Below are 16,867 nucleotides of genomic sequence, written 5' to 3' on the forward strand. Positions count from 1 at the left end.
TTGAAGCTGGTATCTCTGAAAATCCAGACAGTTGTCTCATATTTTCATCACTACTTTTTGCTTGGGGAATATTGTCCTTTCTGATTGCAAAGCAGGGCTTTCAGGTACTCCTGGTGTGCCACATTCTGCTGTGGTTTGTATGAGGTGATGTTAAGGGCTGTGTGTGGCATGGCTTTAGGTTTCTCACACTTCCTTTGGATGATGGTAGTAAAGGGGAAATGTATTTGATGTGGTACTTAAATCCTAGCCCTGGTGCCAGGTTGCAACTGTGTGTGTTCCAGTAATAACTTTTAATTATTCAAACACAGCCATTTTCTGAAAGTGTCCTGTCAGTCTGCCTGGCTTCTCCCTGTGGGATGAATTCATCTCCCTGCTGGACCATTTGTCAAACTCAGTTGTCATTTCCTGCCATTTCACCATTCTGTGCTCATCACAATGGGAGTCATTGTTTTCCTCCTTTCCCTCAAGTTACAGCAGGACTTTGGAGTGATGCATCCTCCTTTCTGCCTTCCATCTTTGTAGAGGATTGAATTGCCACTATCTGCATTTGCACTTGTGCTTCATAAAAGATCTGCTGCTGTTCACAGAACCTTTCCTGCCATTCTCCTTCAAATCCGCCTCTTTCCAGTTGTTCTGGAGAGCTTGTGTATTTTACTTTGTTTAGGGGATAAGCAAATAATTAAGTTGACAAATTCTTGCCATTTGAGTATTTGCTTCCATATGCAAGAAAAGACAAGTTTGACACCAGAGAAGCTTTGGCTGCCCCATCCCTGGAAGCCTCCAAGGCCAATTTAGACCAGGCTTGGAGCAACCTGGGATAGTGGAAGGTTCCCATGGCAGGGAATTGATGATCTTTAAGGTCCCTTTCCACCTGAATAATTTTATAATTCCAAAATCCATACCTCTGCCTTCAGTAGCCAAAGTGAGACTTTTCCAGGAGCTCTTTTGCCCATTTCTTGATTGTATGAAAACCAGTGTTTATTAAGAACTCGATGCTGATGTTCACAAATTCAGAGGTATTAGCAGCAATCACCCTGAATCATTAGAATTTTCTTTGGGAAACGTGATGTGAACATGAACTTCATGTTCAGCCTGAATTAATGGCAGTCCTGAATCTCCTTTTTCTCCAGCACTGCATTTTCCCCTGAATTATTCTGTAAGCTGCCTCTTTCTTTTTTACATCTAAGCTGTGTGAAAAACAAAGTTAAATGTGCAGAAGTATGAATTCTGATATGTCATAGCTATAGCTGGTAGCACTTCCATGGTTTAACAGTATGCTGCAGTTTTTATTTGTGAAGTCTGTTTCTGGGCTGTAATACCTCAGCTTTTTTCAATTACATTGGGTTAAAACTTTTGTGCTAAACATGCCAGTCCAGATGTGCACTGTGTGTGTAATAGGACAGGGGTAGCCTGTTTACACAGATGTATTTTAGTTTATTTGTACTATGAGTTGGATGGGGATTTATATTTGTGAGTGTAACACTGCTAAAGAGCCATCTGAGAAGAAACAGAGTTGGAACCTATTTGCTGGAACTTTCATTATGGGACTAGTGCAGGTTAGAGTGGAGGAAATATCCCTTCAGTATGCAGTCACCATTACATGATTCCCCTCAATATGCACTTGCTTTTCTAGCCTTCAAAACATTTTAATTAATGTGGTTTTAGCTAAGTATTTTTATTTAAAAAGATAAGTAATTAAATCAATTATTTAATTTCCTCGTCTAATTTTTTTTCCGTTTCAGAAATTGTGGATTACCTTAAGTTTTTGGGAAATGAAAAGCATGTGTTTTATAGACCTGGTAATAGAAGGTTTGGAAGGCCTTCAGAGCTTATGGAAGAGTGTGAAAATTGAAGGTGTTTTCCTTTGTCTCATCTATGTTCAGCTAAAACTATGTATATACCTAAAGCTTTTTTCTTCTCTTTTCTGAAATCAGTAGTGAAAATGTGTTTGTGGGAATGGCATGGCCGGTGGGATAGCAGCCTGTGTTTGCAATGCCTGGGATTTGGTCTGCCCTCCATTTGAGTGACAAAATTTGTGGTAATGACATATATAGCTGAATTCGTCTATTTAATCAAACAGGTTTCTTGATTGAGAGTGGGATTGGGATTATTTTTTCCCCTCTGCCTCAAGTTATTAATTCCACAGTTGAAGATTGTTTACAGACAGACTTTTATTAGTTTGTGTCCTGAAGCCCTTCCGGCCGTTTGAGTTGTGATAGATAGTGATGCATGAATGGAAGTTTGGGATTGAAACCTACAACCCTGAATCCTACATCCTGAATATTCCAGGAGTTCTTGTTCTGTTGGAAAAGGGGGAAAGCAGAGCAGTGGGAAGGACACTGTTTTCATGGATGATGTGCAGCACGTGGTGCAGAGCTGCCTTGCTGTGCTGGACAGATACCACAGCACAGCTTTCACCCGCTGGCTCAGCTGCCACCACACGCTGTTCTGATCCTGCAGTTTCACTTCCACCAGAATTTGGGTTTTTGGCATGTATTTGCTCAGTTAAATTCAGGATGTGGAGTCAGGTTCTGCGTGTACTCCCGGGAGCGTGCCAGAGACCTCTTCCTTCCTTTGAAAGGTTAAACAAATATGGTTGTCTAACGATAACCACATGCCTGGAGCTGCTCAGGCTCATGGGCAGGGAAGGAGAAGAGTTGATGTGAAGCCCCTGCTGTTCATCACAGAGCTCCTGCTCCTATCAGAGGGTGAGAGACAGCACTTCAGTCACGTGTGTATGGTTCAGAAGGGCAAAAAAAAGTAGTTATTCAATCCTGGACACTGTCCTGGGCGTGCTTCTGTAGCATGGCAGTGGCAGCCCATGGAGAACTGAGAACAATTTATGTTATGTGACTTCTTGGTCTTTTCACATCGTGGCTTCAGAGGCACTGATAAGGAAAACATCACACCCTTTGAAGTGGTAGATAAGACACACTTAACTGATAAGGAACCAGTCAGAAGATGCAGTGATTTGTTAGGAGCCACAAAAACACACCTGTGTTAAGAATAAATCTTAGGACTTCTAGTCTCAGTTGCATGGTTTAATTACAACACTCCCTCCTAAATATTGACCTGATATACTGTCATTTTGTTTTGCTGCATGTTTGTCTCATATTGCAAATTGGTTTTTGAAATGAAAAAAAGGAAAATATTTCTTGGACACAACCCCTCAGAACATCATTAGAAACACTTTAAAACCTGCTGAAGTTGTTTTTTTGGGTTTTTCTTTCTTTTTTTTCCCCTCTTTTGTTATTGTGAAATGTATTGGCATGAAAATAAAGCCAATAAACAAAGCCAGTGCTGCAATTGCAAGCATTAGAAATGGCAAAACTGAATTAAAAAATAATGAAACTTGAAAATTAGAAATGTTAAGTTCTTTTTATCTCTCTTGTTCCTACACCACTAGAAATCTGACTGAGGTATTTTTCATATTTTTACATGTAAAATTATTCACAAATTTGCCCAAATGTACAAAATCCAGATACAAGTCCTGTGGTGACTGATGGCTCTTCTGTAAACATACAGCTCTTAATGGATGCATGTAGTATCCTTCTCTGTGTTTGTAGAACATGAAAAAGTAGTTGTAGGATAAATGATTAATTCACTTCAGACATAACACTTTTCATGCTTCATCTACGGTGAGGTTGATGTATTTTGCTTTACAATCTGGCTGCATCCTAAATGCCCTTACTCTGAAATGGGCATTTCAACAAGTCTGACTTTCCTGGAAAGACCAGCAGTACCTCAGTGCATCTTAATCAGGCCAGTGGTGTGTCTGGTCTGGGAAAAAACTGCATCACCAAATTGTTGGCTTGAGGGAACAGTATTAATTACCTACAAGTGAATGCAGGAATAGAAGATTCTTAACAATTCAAGCAAATACCCCCAGTCCCTGGAAGTGTCCAAGGCCATGGACAGGGCTTAGTGGAAGGTGTCCCTGCCCATGGCAGGGGGTTGGAATGAGATGATCTTTACACTCACTTTCCCAAACCATTCCCTGGTTCTAGGAAATATCTCTTGTTTAGTAAATTGTGTATTGGCTTCATGGTCAGGAATAAATCAGATACTTCAGAGTATGTGATTAGATGGAAGGATGTCCTTTACCTTTGGACATTACAACAGTCTGCAGTTTCACTTCTGGAATTTCACATATGACTGCATGCACCATGTGTTTTCTGTTGTGTTGAGAATAAATTCTTTTGCCCGTGGAAAAATATTTCCTGCTTACTTTAACTGGTAGAACTAAATCTTGCTGAATCTGTAGTGATGGGGGTCTGTCTCTAATCCATAAAAATTAATTCTACGTTAGGGTAGAATATTGTCTCCCATTTTGTGATTCCATTTATGTACCTGATGCAGAACACGTGTGTGCTGGTGAGATATATCTGGATTCCCACACATTGATCTTTTTGGGTACGAAGTGAAGTAAAATTTTTCTGACTTTTACCTTTGAAGGAGGATATTTGCCCACTTGGTGAAACGCCCATGAAATTAGGTTCTCTCTTCTGGAGGAGACAAGGGGTAGAATAGCAGTGGGAGTAGAAAAAGCTGAGTTTAGGGGTCTAGACTGAAGCAGGGGGCTTGGTCTCTTTCTTTTTGGCAGAGTTGGACAACGTTTTAGGCTGAGGTTTTAGAGGGTAGAATCTCCTAAAGATGACTGAGTTGTATGGGCAGTGCCTGCTGATATTTATAGCTGGTTTTAGCTGTAGCTTTTCACTTCAAAAAATCAGATTCTTAGTGCAAATTGATGACAGATCACCAGAGTGAGAGGAGATGTACTTGCACATCCTCGCTTGAGAATGTGGCCCAGACTGCTCCATGGAAACAAAAGAGAGAAGCAGATGCGCTGCTAGTTTTTGCTTTAAAATCTCTTCTGCACGCCTGAAATGGAAATGTGCTCGTTGGGTTTCTCATTTATTTGCCTCTAGATAATTTTTCCCTGTGCAATTGCAAAGCTTCCATGTCCTTTGCCCTGAAAGCAGGTGCCATGCAGACAAAGGCTGGTACCTGTCTGTCACCCCCTCGCTGTCATTGCTGCTGCACCGTCCACCTCGAGGATGCCTTGACCTTGTTGAGCAGCTCTGGCTGTTTAAGGTGTCAGCCCCAATGTCAGGAATCTCTCTGGTGCAGGAGGCCTCTCCTTCTAAATTTCCTTTGTGGTCTCTCCTCTGTGGCTGCAGCAGGAGCCCCTCGGGTCCCCCTTTGTGCACAGAGCCCCTCGCAGGAGCTGCTGGCAGGGTCCTGGCAGGCTGGCTGCCTCCATGTGCTCCTTTGTTGCTGCTAGGTAAGCCCAAATCCAAATAAAATCCTGAAATTCCAATTAGGTCAACAGGCTGTCCTTGGAACGTTGTAATTTTGGTATCCCGAGATGCTGATTGGGCCTCAGACTGAAGTACTCCTGAGAGAACAGCACTACTTTTATTCTAAAGCAAAGTTATTTTGCATTTGTTTTAGCAACCTTTATAACACCCTGTTAGCCAGCAATAATTATGGCTTTAGTTGAATGCCTAGTAACAATAGTTATGGACAGACTTTGAGGGTTTTTTCTTGTGCCTGTGTACAAAAGAAGTGTAAAAGGGACATACACAGCAGGGTAAATGTTATTTTGTCACTTTATACTGGGAAAAACTGGGAAACACATTAGTTAACATAAAAAGAAATTCAGGTGACACTTCTGTTCCATATTGTTCCTAAACAGCCTTTCTCCCCTGCTGACAGTTTTCTTCTTCACAAGAAATTTTTTGGTTCTGTTTGTATAGGAACATGTGCTCCTAACTCACTTGGGCCTTTTCAGTGTATTGCACAGGAAAGCCAAGTTCACTGGAAATCTAAAAGCATTTTTTAAAGGAAAAGATTACTTCTGTGCAAAGCTGTATTGATGGAAAGTTGATCAGAAGTTTTCTTCTAATGCCTCATTATTTAATCTGTGACCTTATTTTGTCCTTGGAGTGGTCCTTGTTACCTTAGAGTACAAGCATATTGTGTAGCAGAAATTTAATTGCTTTGTTCAGTGAGGAGAGAACATGACTGTGCTGTTAAGTTGCATTGGCTGCACTGTGCCAGGAGGGACCCTTGTAAGCAGCACCTCATGAACAGTATTTATTAGCATGGCAAATATTTTTCTTTGTGCTAAACTCAAGTCTTACACGCTGCTCTTTTGTAAAGGATTAATTTACTAGCAAATTTGCTTTTGTGAATTACCAAAGTTTTGAATAATAATCTTTAATTTCTCTCCTGACATAAGTTCTTTGCTCAATGGTGTTTAAGTTCTGCCTGGGATTTTATAATATGACTTGCCAGTGCTGCAATGCTCTTTTTCTCTCCCATTTTGTCACATACAAACATGCTAGAAACCCATCTACAGAGCAGCTTCTCTTCAGCATTCTGAGTACACAGCTCTGCTGCCAAGCCTCAGGATGGAAGCTGGTTGCCTGCAAAGGGCAGAAAAATAATGTTTCAAGCATTTTAAGCATTTTAAATTTCTTATCCTTTTGCTGAGGAATCAGATGCTGATCGCTGCTGGAGGGAGAGTGGAGGCACCGTGGGTGAGTAGTCTGAGCTGGTACTACAAATCCCATACTCCTGCTTTTATGTGGAAAGGTATCACTTTCAATATGGTACCTGTGTGATTCATGGTTTGTTAATCTTAGCATAGACAGGTCTTGCATTGGTCCTTTTAAGACTTCTTGTCTCAGCCATTTACTGTCAGTGCAGTTATTTCACATTTAATTTACCAAGGGAGGTGCCATGTGAGACCAAACCATCATTAAAAAGGAGGATTCAGAGCTAAGATACCAACAACAGCTCTGGGTAGAAGATTTGGACCTCACTTGGGCTTACAAGGGTTGCAGGTGTAGGTTGTTGATTGAAAGCCTCTTTAATTGAAGCTATTTTATTCCTGTGATAGAACAGTGGCTGGACACCATTTGGTTTACTTACACATTTCCTGTCAAGTTCTTTTTCTTGGTGATGAGCCACCAGAAAGTCTGGTCTGTTATATCAGAAGGAGGTTATTGCTCCTTCAGGAACACCAAGCTGGACTTTGCATTTAGGTTACAGGCATCAGATATATATAATTTTTGTTTGCATGCAATTAACAAATACCCTCCAGCACTGAGTCACATGGATTCAGAGTTATGTTGCATAAAAGATGATGTTTCTATTTTGGAAAGACTTGTGTAGGTAAATTTTTTACATTATTTCATTGTTGTGAAAGTGCCCAACTGATGTTAGTCAAAAAAGAGAAGGAAAAAGTTAATGACAGTAAAGAGTAAAACTAAAAAAAACCCAAAACAGTAAAATTGTTTACAAAAGTAAACAACAAATCCTAGACTGACCCAAAAAGGGGCAGTCTTCCAAGAAAGCATGGAAGCTTTGGAATTCTTTCCCTGTTATATTTTTGGACAGTGCTAAACTCAGGCTGTGTTTTGAAAATTTTTTTTAATGTTCTTCCAGCTTTAAAGCAATTTTCTTACACCTAGAGAAATTTGAGACTGTGCTTGTTGAATTCAAAGGAAACAAATGTGAATTGATGCTGTCATGGTTCTGCTTTGTAAAGTTGCATGTCAAGAGGTAAATAACATACAGAAAATAACATACAGGCAGGTTTTTACCAGCCTTACTATTTTAGATGGGGCTTATACAAAAGGCTCTAATGAGATCATTAAGGGCCCAGCCACACCAAGCAGCTGCTCGGGAAATGGAGGTTTTAAGACTTAAGTTTTTTATTTAATATAAAAAGTAAAAATATCTTGTGTTTTATTTTAATCACAGGTCGACTTTACTTGGTTGATACAATAACAGGAGATCCAGAGGTTCTGCAAGCAGATGCTGAAACATACTATGAAAAACTCTTGAAGAAGTCACTGTCCACTCCTGATGTCTTTTCCATCCCTGGAGGAGGAGAGGTAGGAGGCTGATGTTTCTCATGCTGCAAGTTAGATACTTGCAGATTAGTTTGTTGGTTGTGCTCATGTATGCTAATAGGGGTAAACTGGTATGGCTGGATTGCAGAAAAAAATCAGTAAATCCTGCATTATTCAAATAATTTGCATGCTGTAAATGAGAGATAAGCTTAAACTCCAATTCTGAGTGTGGAAAAGGGTTTGAAGTTCTTTGGTGGACTTTGCATCTTGACCTGCCTCCTGACAGGACTGAATCAAAAGCGAATTTTATAGAGATTTACACCATGGTGCTGCTCTGTATTCTGCCTCTGCTGTGCAGTTTACACAGGCATTGTGATACAGCCTCTCTTTTGTTTCCATTCTTTCCAGTACTTATATTGGTAATTTTGAGTGTGGATTTTCCCAAAGGAATTCTGTTCCTAAGACACCTGGGTGGAATAGAGATGACTGAACAGGCCTATTAAACATTTTTACTGCAGTCAACCTATGAAACCTTTACATCTGGCATTTTGTTCATCATAAATGGTGTGCTGAGGTACCTGTTATTGTGCTATCAAAGCAGAAATTGGATTAGTTAAAATGAATGTTTGGAATACAGTAGCTTTTCTGCAATTTAAGAAAATAATATGCAGTAGTTTCCAGAAAAATGCTGTTCCAGGTGGGATCAGCTTCGGCTTTGAGCTGGGAGTGTAACGGGGTTGAAATACTCTTTTAATGCCCTCTAGTGGAGCCTGTGGGGCTAAATACAGAGTGAACATGCAAAGATCCCCCAGTTTAGGGCTTCTGTGTCCTTACCTTCCATGCCTGCTTGTACTTGCAGAGGTTCATTTGCTGTTCCAGTAGGAGGAGGAGGAGGTTAAAATCCCAGGCAGTGCTCTGTGTATTCCTGCAAAAGCCACACACTGAGATCAGTTAAAGGTGGACTTCTGGCTTTTGATTCACAACTGTCTTGATTTTGTGGCTTGTCACCAGCCCTTAAATATATCACATGACTGATTTGAGTCTCATAGCAACACATTTCTCTTTGCATTCATTTAATTCAGGTCTAATCGAATCTGCAGTCAGCCAGTCAAGGGCATAAGTAATGGTAGTGTTCTTGCTGTATTGTCTCTTTCCTTAGAGTCTACAATAAATAGCTCAAAGAATGTTGATGTTTTGTAATTTAAAATAATTCAAATGTAATAAGGCAAAACTCCCATTCCCAGTGAACATCCCAGCTAACAGTCTCTATTATAGACCCAGAACCTGAGGGATGAGGGGTTTGGTGTTTGAATAATGGCTGCATTACCAAACATTTTTTCCCCTTCTGAATTAAAGCAGGTTTGAAGTGGCAGGGCTGGCAACAGTGAATAATTATTTAGCAGGAGTTAAGTGGCTGTCAGCCCCTTTGCTGGGGTCACAGAACTTCTTTTTGGTATGGCTTGGTCAAGCATTCAGGCCACAAATAGCAAGGATTACTGCAAGTCAGGATGAGAGCCCCACAGGCTGGCAGCAGCCACACACAAAGCTGTGCTTGGCTCATGCTGCTCTTGTTAACACCTGTGAAAGTGCACATTAGCTTATCAAACAAAATAACAATCATGGCAGTATTGGAAGTAGTCCTGGCCTCTTCATTATGGAAATGCTCCCAGGTGCTGTAATGACATTGATGCTGTTATGTTTGAAGCATGCAAAGAACAACTGAATCCCCAGATTTAGGCAAGCTCATGAATACAGATTTCAAGCAGTTTTCAAGTTGGTTTTTTTTTTTTTCCTGGAGTCCAGTGTTTGCATAGATGCTTCCAGGATTCTGGCACTCATCAACTACTGAACACTGGTTTCAGCTTAGAGTTGTTATCCAGAATAATCCATATTCATATTTCTTCCATGTACCAAGAAATATTAAATGTAACACGTGACTGATTTGAGTTTCATAGCAAACTGACAAATGGGTGCAATTAGAGAGAGAGGCACACCCACACATACACAATGGACCAGATTTTGGAAAGTACAGTACATACTGTGCTAAGTCATGCACGCTCTTCGCCTGTACCTAAACTTACATGACAGCATTTGCAATATTCATATGGAAATCGTCATTTCTATGCATATAGAGCTGTTTGAGCACAGTAATTTTGTGTTTGTGTCACATCATTTAAAAGTTTAGTCTAAGAGCAGAAGCTTGAGAGCTGCATTTTGATTTTAGCTTTGCCTTCAGCTTAACCACCTTGTGCCAATTATCTACCCTCGCTGTGCCTGGAAGATAAACTGCCAGGCACTGCCCTAATGCTTTGATACTCCCTGTACCCTGAGGCTTAATTCATTGTTTGCAAAACACCACAAATACTCAGCTGGAGGATGCTGTAAGAAGTGCAAGTTGTATTTGTTTTCATTTGATGTGTCTGGTCTTTCATAACACCATTTGTCTGCGTGTGACAGTGCTCAAAGCCAGGTTATGTACTAACCAGGGCAAGTCAGCATTAAGGTCTTCACTAACTTCAGTAGCTTGATTTTTTAAAAATTAACTTTCCTTATGGATAATATTAGAATATTATATGTATTTCAGTGCCTTGAAGTTGAGGATTGAGAGGGTGTTGTGCTAAGCTTGTACCATGCATGTCAGCAAAACGTCATAAGTGCATCTGATATGTGAAGTACTTGTTGTGAGCTTTGCAGTACAAAGAGCTACAGGGCTTGTTTGTTTTTTAGGTTAAACTTGAAGATTCCTGTGTGTCTTTTGTCCCTCTCTACCGAAATAATCCTACTTGCAAACTGTTGCTGTTAACTGATCCAAAGGATAAAAAGACAGGTTAGAATTGGTCAAAATGTTTTGAAATTTGAGTAGTTGTAATTTCTTTACCTTTAAGATGGTCTGTTTGTTTATGTATTTAAATATTCTGGGTTTTGTTTTGAATATGAAGTGGTTTCAGTTTATCTGTCAAGGATTTTTGTCAGTGGGCTGCTGATTAGATGGAAGAATTGATAATCAGGGCTTTTAAATTCTATGCATAAATTCTCTGCTGATAGCTGAAAAATCTCCTTGGGTAAATCTGTTATTCTTTCTGAATTTATTCAACAGGATAATATTTTTCTAATTCAGAATGATATGAAATTTAAACACATTATGGTTTGGATAGAATCCTGAAATCCTTAAACAATAAAATACAGGTATGAAATTGTATTGCTCCTTACTGATTCTTATTAATATTATTTTTTATTTTGTTTTATGATATTTTTTTTAGTCCTAGGTTTAATTGACTTTTATTTCCAGTACTGGTGTGTGAGGACTATCTACTGGTGTGTAGATTAGGTGAGAAGTGTTGGTGTTGTTGTGAAGCAATGGGCTGTAGAGTTTTTGGAATATCTGCAATGAGGACATGAACTTTTGCATTGACTCACTGTGTCACTTAGGAAATACAGAACACATGAAACCTCTTTAGCTCCCAGCTTCCAAATGTGGCGGCCAGTTAATGACATCTATCATTAGAATTGTCCTTTTTTTTAAAGGATAAGCTATAAATTATACCTGAAAGGCTTTAATAGCCAGTATTCTTAATAATACAGCAAAGGCAGAGCAAAATCCTCTCTTCATTTCCAAATGTGGCAGGTAATGATCTTGCACTCCTAGAACAGGTTCTGTTAGTGCAAGTGTTCATTGTTCAGTCCTACCCTGTGACCAGGAAATTTCTTCAGAAGAACAAAAAGCAGATTAGGATCACCTGTGGTTAGAGGTGAACTCTGCAGTTTCCCAGCTCCTTCTGCACAGGATTTCAGTTGGGCCTTTGCTAATGGGCTGTGGTTCACAGGACAAGGTGGGAGACTTCCCAAGTTGTACTCAAAGGACTTCCTGGTCCCTCTACAACTGTTGATGTAGAATTACTCTTCTGACACTAATTTATATATCCCATTAATGTTTTTCTGAAGACGGAAACACACTGGTGTGATAAAGGGGAGAAGCATCTACACCTGAGGCCAGACTGGCTCTTGGTGCAGTTGTGCTCATCTCCTGACTCATGCTCAAAGGAACATGGCTGAAAACAGCACTGAGTTAGTTTAGGCTTCACAAGAGGAATTGGGATCTGTAACTACAGTGCAGAAACAAAGGATTACTAAATAGATGCAGGTGAAAGTACATTTAGCATAGCTCTTCAGTGAAATTATCTCATTTAGTATTAGGAACAAGAAGTATTAATGAGATACAAGCACACAAGGAAAAATGATTTCTCACAGGAACAAGTCAAACAAGTCCAATTGGAGCCTAAATTACCTGATAGCTATCTTCATTAAAAGCTTAAACCTACCAGAATAAACACCTTATTATATTATAAACAACAGCCTGACTGACTGCTGTGACCCCCCCTTGCAAAATTTCAGCTCCAGTTACCAGTCCAGAGTCAGAGGAACAGAGAGATCTCTAAGCCTGCTGCATCACCTGGCTTTTGATATTTCCTTCCAAAAGTTCTGGAAGTTCTTTGTTTCTGGATTTTATATCCTATAAACATGTGGGCAGTCTTCCTGCACACATCAGGTTTGACTGATGTGATTTTTTTTTTTTTTTTTTCAGTTGAGCGTTAATAAATTTTCATTAGTTCTTTAAAGCCTGCTGAGATGTGTGTGCATACCTATACAGATGGGTATATCCATTTGAAGTATTTTGTCCTAATTTTTTTCCAACAGCTCAGCAGATTTGGAATTGACTCTTAGGGTGGCAGACTGTGCTAATGGGAAACTCCACCTGGATTTGCTCACCTACATGACCTTTTGTTCTGACCAGTGAGCAGCTCCAATTAATTCAGAGCCAATTCCTTCAGAGAAAGGCAATATATTTTAACTTAGTCTTTGTTACTTTAAGGACATTTGACTTTAGGGGCAGAAAATGAAAACATTTCACAAGTTACATAATTTTCTTTTCCTGACTTGAGCTTTACACTTTTCGTGTGAAACAAGTTTCATCCAGATGGAAGGGAGAAACAATCTTGCTGTGGTTAATATCTTATCTTCCTCTACCTGTCCTCTACCTCTGCATTTTAGTTTTCTTCCACAGCAGGAGCACTCTTAGAAGCAAATTTCCTGGTTGTCCCCAGATACTGTGTTTCAGTTTGATGGTATTTAATTCTTGAAAATTGGTTTAAAGAGAGGTGGATTCCACCACTGAGATTTATTTCTGATCATCTTTATAAGATGGGTTGTCCAGAAGCAATGAATAGCTTGTGGTTTGAAATGATCTGCATATTTCAAAGAGAAAATGAGAATGGCAGCTTTTCTGTAGGACTTGGTCTTGGTTGGAAGCATTTTAAATTTATTTTTGATGGGCTGAGTGTTGTGTTCTGTTAGTATATCTGTACAGATATTTTTATGAGAATGTAAATTGCATTGTAAGGGCTTACAGAGCATAACATGGGTGATTAACATCTTTATAACACTAAATAAACATACCTTATTGTGGCATTTTCTGTATGCTGCATGTAATAATTCACAATAACTGTGAGATGCCTTGGAACATTTATCACAAGACATTTGCAACAAATCACTGAGTGAAGCCTGAACAGTAGAAGAAAATGTAACTGGTAACAGGAAAGATCTATCTGAGAAACTTGAATGGCTGCCATTCCAGCAGGAATCTGCCTGCCTCCCAAACTTTAATATATTTGTTTTGATAAAATTCCTAGAAAAGAGTGAGAAATGCTCTTATTCCATTTTAAAGACAGGGAACTGTGGGACCCAGCTAGTTCAGGGTATGTCAGTGCTGCAGAATGCAGTTCAGAGTAGGATTTCTGACCTTGCTCCAGTATCAGAGTATTTCCACTGTGGAAGTCTTACACAAGTGACCTCTTTAAGTGTGTCAGCAATCTGAAAGAGTGACAGGATTAAGGTAAAGATGACTTTACAGAAAGTGCCACTACTTTATCTTAGATATTTATTAACTGTAATTACATCTCTCATATGTAACATCACCTTTATTTAGTTTGTAACTAAGGGATGTCTTTCAGCAATTCAGATAAGGCAGGGGAAAAAGAAGAGCCAAGCTGGATGTTGCTTTATTTTTTCTTCTTTGCTCTGTGTGTAGAATCCTGATGTGCACATTTCATTTAAATAGTTGCACACCAGTGTGGGAACATTTGGCCAGCATAGCCTAGGAAGTAAAAATATAATCCAGGCCTGAGCTGGGAAGGGATCCATGTTTGCCCAGCAAAAGTAGACATTTCATAATCACAATTGCATTATGCTTGGTGCCTAATTCAGTTCGGTCCTGGATTTCAGACACCCTGTGCTGTGGAATCCTGTGCTCCACTGCCTGTCAGCTTCTTGCAACACTCTGTGTTTGTCTGAGTGCAGGTGATGAAAGTACTGAGGTTTAGCAAGCTGGTGCTCACAGGGCAAGCCACCCACCTGAGCATGTGTAAACCCCATTAATTGTGACCTGAAATGCATTTCACCTGGGCTTGCAACTGCACAATCAAGCACCTCAGGTTTTGCAGCTGCAAGGTCACTGCAGTCACACACATCCTGATTCACAGGGTGCAGGTGATGTGTGCTGGCAGTAACTCCATCTCCTGTGATCAGGTGAACTTGACTGAATGTTTTGGAAAGGATAACAAGACTGGGAAGGGAGAGAGAGGGAACATGTGGTCTCACAAATCATGTTTGCATTTGAAGTAGTGTTCCTCAAAGTTGATTATAAAATGAAAATGAGAGTATGGGGAAGCATGGATGGATTTAACTGCAGACCAGATGTTGACTTGAAAAATGATAACAAAAAGCAAAGTACATATGTTTGTGTGAAATCTGGAGAAATGTTTTTTCCTTCAAGGAAGGCATCCATATAGATAAGGTTGCTCAAGTAATGTGATGTGACAGTTGCTATGTCAACTAGTGTTCCCTTCCACACATTTAAATTATTGAATAGCACAGTAAATGTTCTATAAAAGCAACTCCTTCCAACGTGGTTATGCATCTTCCTGTTTTCCTCAAAGCTTTTAAAAACTTTTCTGACCTTTACTATGTGTCTTGTATGTCTGAACTGTGTGCCAAACCTCTTTGCAGCTCTTATTGAAGTCAGCATTTGGCCCATTATGTCCCCTTTGTGTGACTCAGCTCCCTTTGTAGCTGCATGTTTCATGGATGTGTAATGGAGCAGTGGCTGCTGCATTTGAAAGCAGAGGGAAGGGTTTGAGGGAACAGATTGAATCCATCACAGAAAGAGTATGAAAATCCCATGCAAGTAAGTGCATAATATTTAATGAATTGAGTCTGCTGCTATAAACAGGCATCTGCCCTTGCGTGCAATACTTCTTCCTTGTTAACCCAGCACACAAAGTGTAATGCTTTTTGGCACATGCTTTAATAATTTATTGGAAATATAAGTTAGCTAAGCTGAATCTCCAGCCTTAAAACCAGCAGGAGTGATAGAGGCTGAAGCAAAAAGGGAAATTAACCTGTGTGCATCAGTGACAATCATATAACCTGAGGCTAAAACAGGTAAATGATGAATCCTGTCCTTAAAGTCATTTCATTTCCTCGTGTGTGAATTTGTTTCCAACTCACAGATGGTTTTGAACTTTCTTATATTTGTCCCTAGCTGGGTAGGTTAGAGCCAGTTGTTGGAGCACTCTTTTAGGACTCAAACATGTGAACTCTGTGCTGTTCTTTGCAACATTCTTCCTATATTATATTCTATCTTTCTATATAAAAATGGACATGGTAGGTGCCCTATTTGGTGTTCTTGAGCAATCCTGAAATCATAGCCATGTACTTTAGGTGAATGTCACCAGTACATGGATACTAAGAATTCTTTTGGCTGAAATATTTGCTGTTTGATGTGTTTGTGGTCATAAATGATCAGATTTCTGTGTTTATTCCAAAACCTCATCTAAATCCTTAAAATTTATTCTCTATCCTTTGAAATGACCCCATGTCAAAACTTTTCTTTCTGAACAAGGCTTGGAAGTAATTTCAGTGTCATTGTTGCTGCTTCAAGTCTTTTCCTTGTAAATCTATTGGCAGGCAATGAATTCTGTAGATGAACATGTAGGAGTAGGGTTTAAATACTTGTTCCTGCAAATGTGAAAAATTGAGGAAGGATGGGAAGAAGTGGGGTGCAAGTTTTACATCACACCTACATGAGGACTTGACTTACGTGGGTTGCTGATACACTTTGCCCTGAAGCAAAAGTGTTTCTTATTATGCATGTCTATGTCTGTCTTTTGTTGATTGGAACCTCTCAGTGTGCATTTGAACCTCAGAAAATATCTGTCCTGTAGAAATTTAGGAGTCTGTACTCTAAAGCTACCCATAGATAGAAATTCAATCACAGAGAGAGCTGAAAAGCTGTTTGATAAGCAGATATGAGAATTTTCATGTTTGACTTGCATGAGTGCAAATATGTGCACTTAAATATATGCAAATATATATGTGTAGGTAGGGGAAAGTTTGAAAGAAACTTGAAAACTGTAACCTTTATCCAGGTAGCTCCACTGTCCCAAATGCCACTCAAACCTACTCTGCTACTGAACTTAGTATTAAGCAGGAAGTGCTTTATTCACATGGAACACAGGCTGTCACACCAAAGTCACATCAATTCCTGAGAAAAATTACCTTCACTTGATGCCTCGTGCAGTACTGAAAATTGGATATCAAGGGACGTGGAGGTGAAATTGAAATACAATTGTTGTTTTTCTGTCTCACAGCAGAACAGACTGGAGTCAGCTGGAGGGAGAAGTAGGTCTGAGGCTGCCTGTGGAAAAATTGAGAACCTGCTTTGTATTTGTGGGTAACGTGCTCCCCTGTTTTTGTTTCTGTAGTTTTGGCAGTCTATTTGAGCCAGCGCTGGTGGCCTGTGGAAGATGTTGTGAAGACAGCTGATCCTGCTAGAGATGGGCTCATTTTGGTGAGGATGCTATTTTGAACAGTTGCCTTTACCCTGGAGCTTCCCAGCCAGAGCAATTATATGGAATTGTCTTTGGTCTCCAGCAGCTCCTGCTCTG

General features: G+C 39.8%; 1 protein-coding gene across 1 annotated transcript in view; it reads left to right on the forward strand.

Moving 5' to 3' along the window:
- Nucleotides 1–16,867, forward strand: part of FAM169B (Protein) — a gene marked incomplete at its 5' end in the record, with an annotated part of 39,711 nt that overhangs the window by 4,120 nt on the left and 18,724 nt on the right. Inside the window, 3 exons of the mRNA XM_074549758.1 lie at nt 7,774–7,907; nt 10,593–10,692; nt 16,685–16,770. Of these exons, the coding sequence (XP_074405859.1) occupies nt 7,774–7,907; nt 10,593–10,692; nt 16,685–16,770 (320 nt within the window). The remainder of the gene's footprint in view (nt 1–7,773; nt 7,908–10,592; nt 10,693–16,684; nt 16,771–16,867) is intronic.

Source organism: Zonotrichia albicollis, chromosome 11 (assembly GCF_047830755.1).
Source record: "Zonotrichia albicollis isolate bZonAlb1 chromosome 11, bZonAlb1.hap1, whole genome shotgun sequence".
Lineage (NCBI taxonomy): Eukaryota > Metazoa > Chordata > Aves > Passeriformes > Passerellidae > Zonotrichia > Zonotrichia albicollis.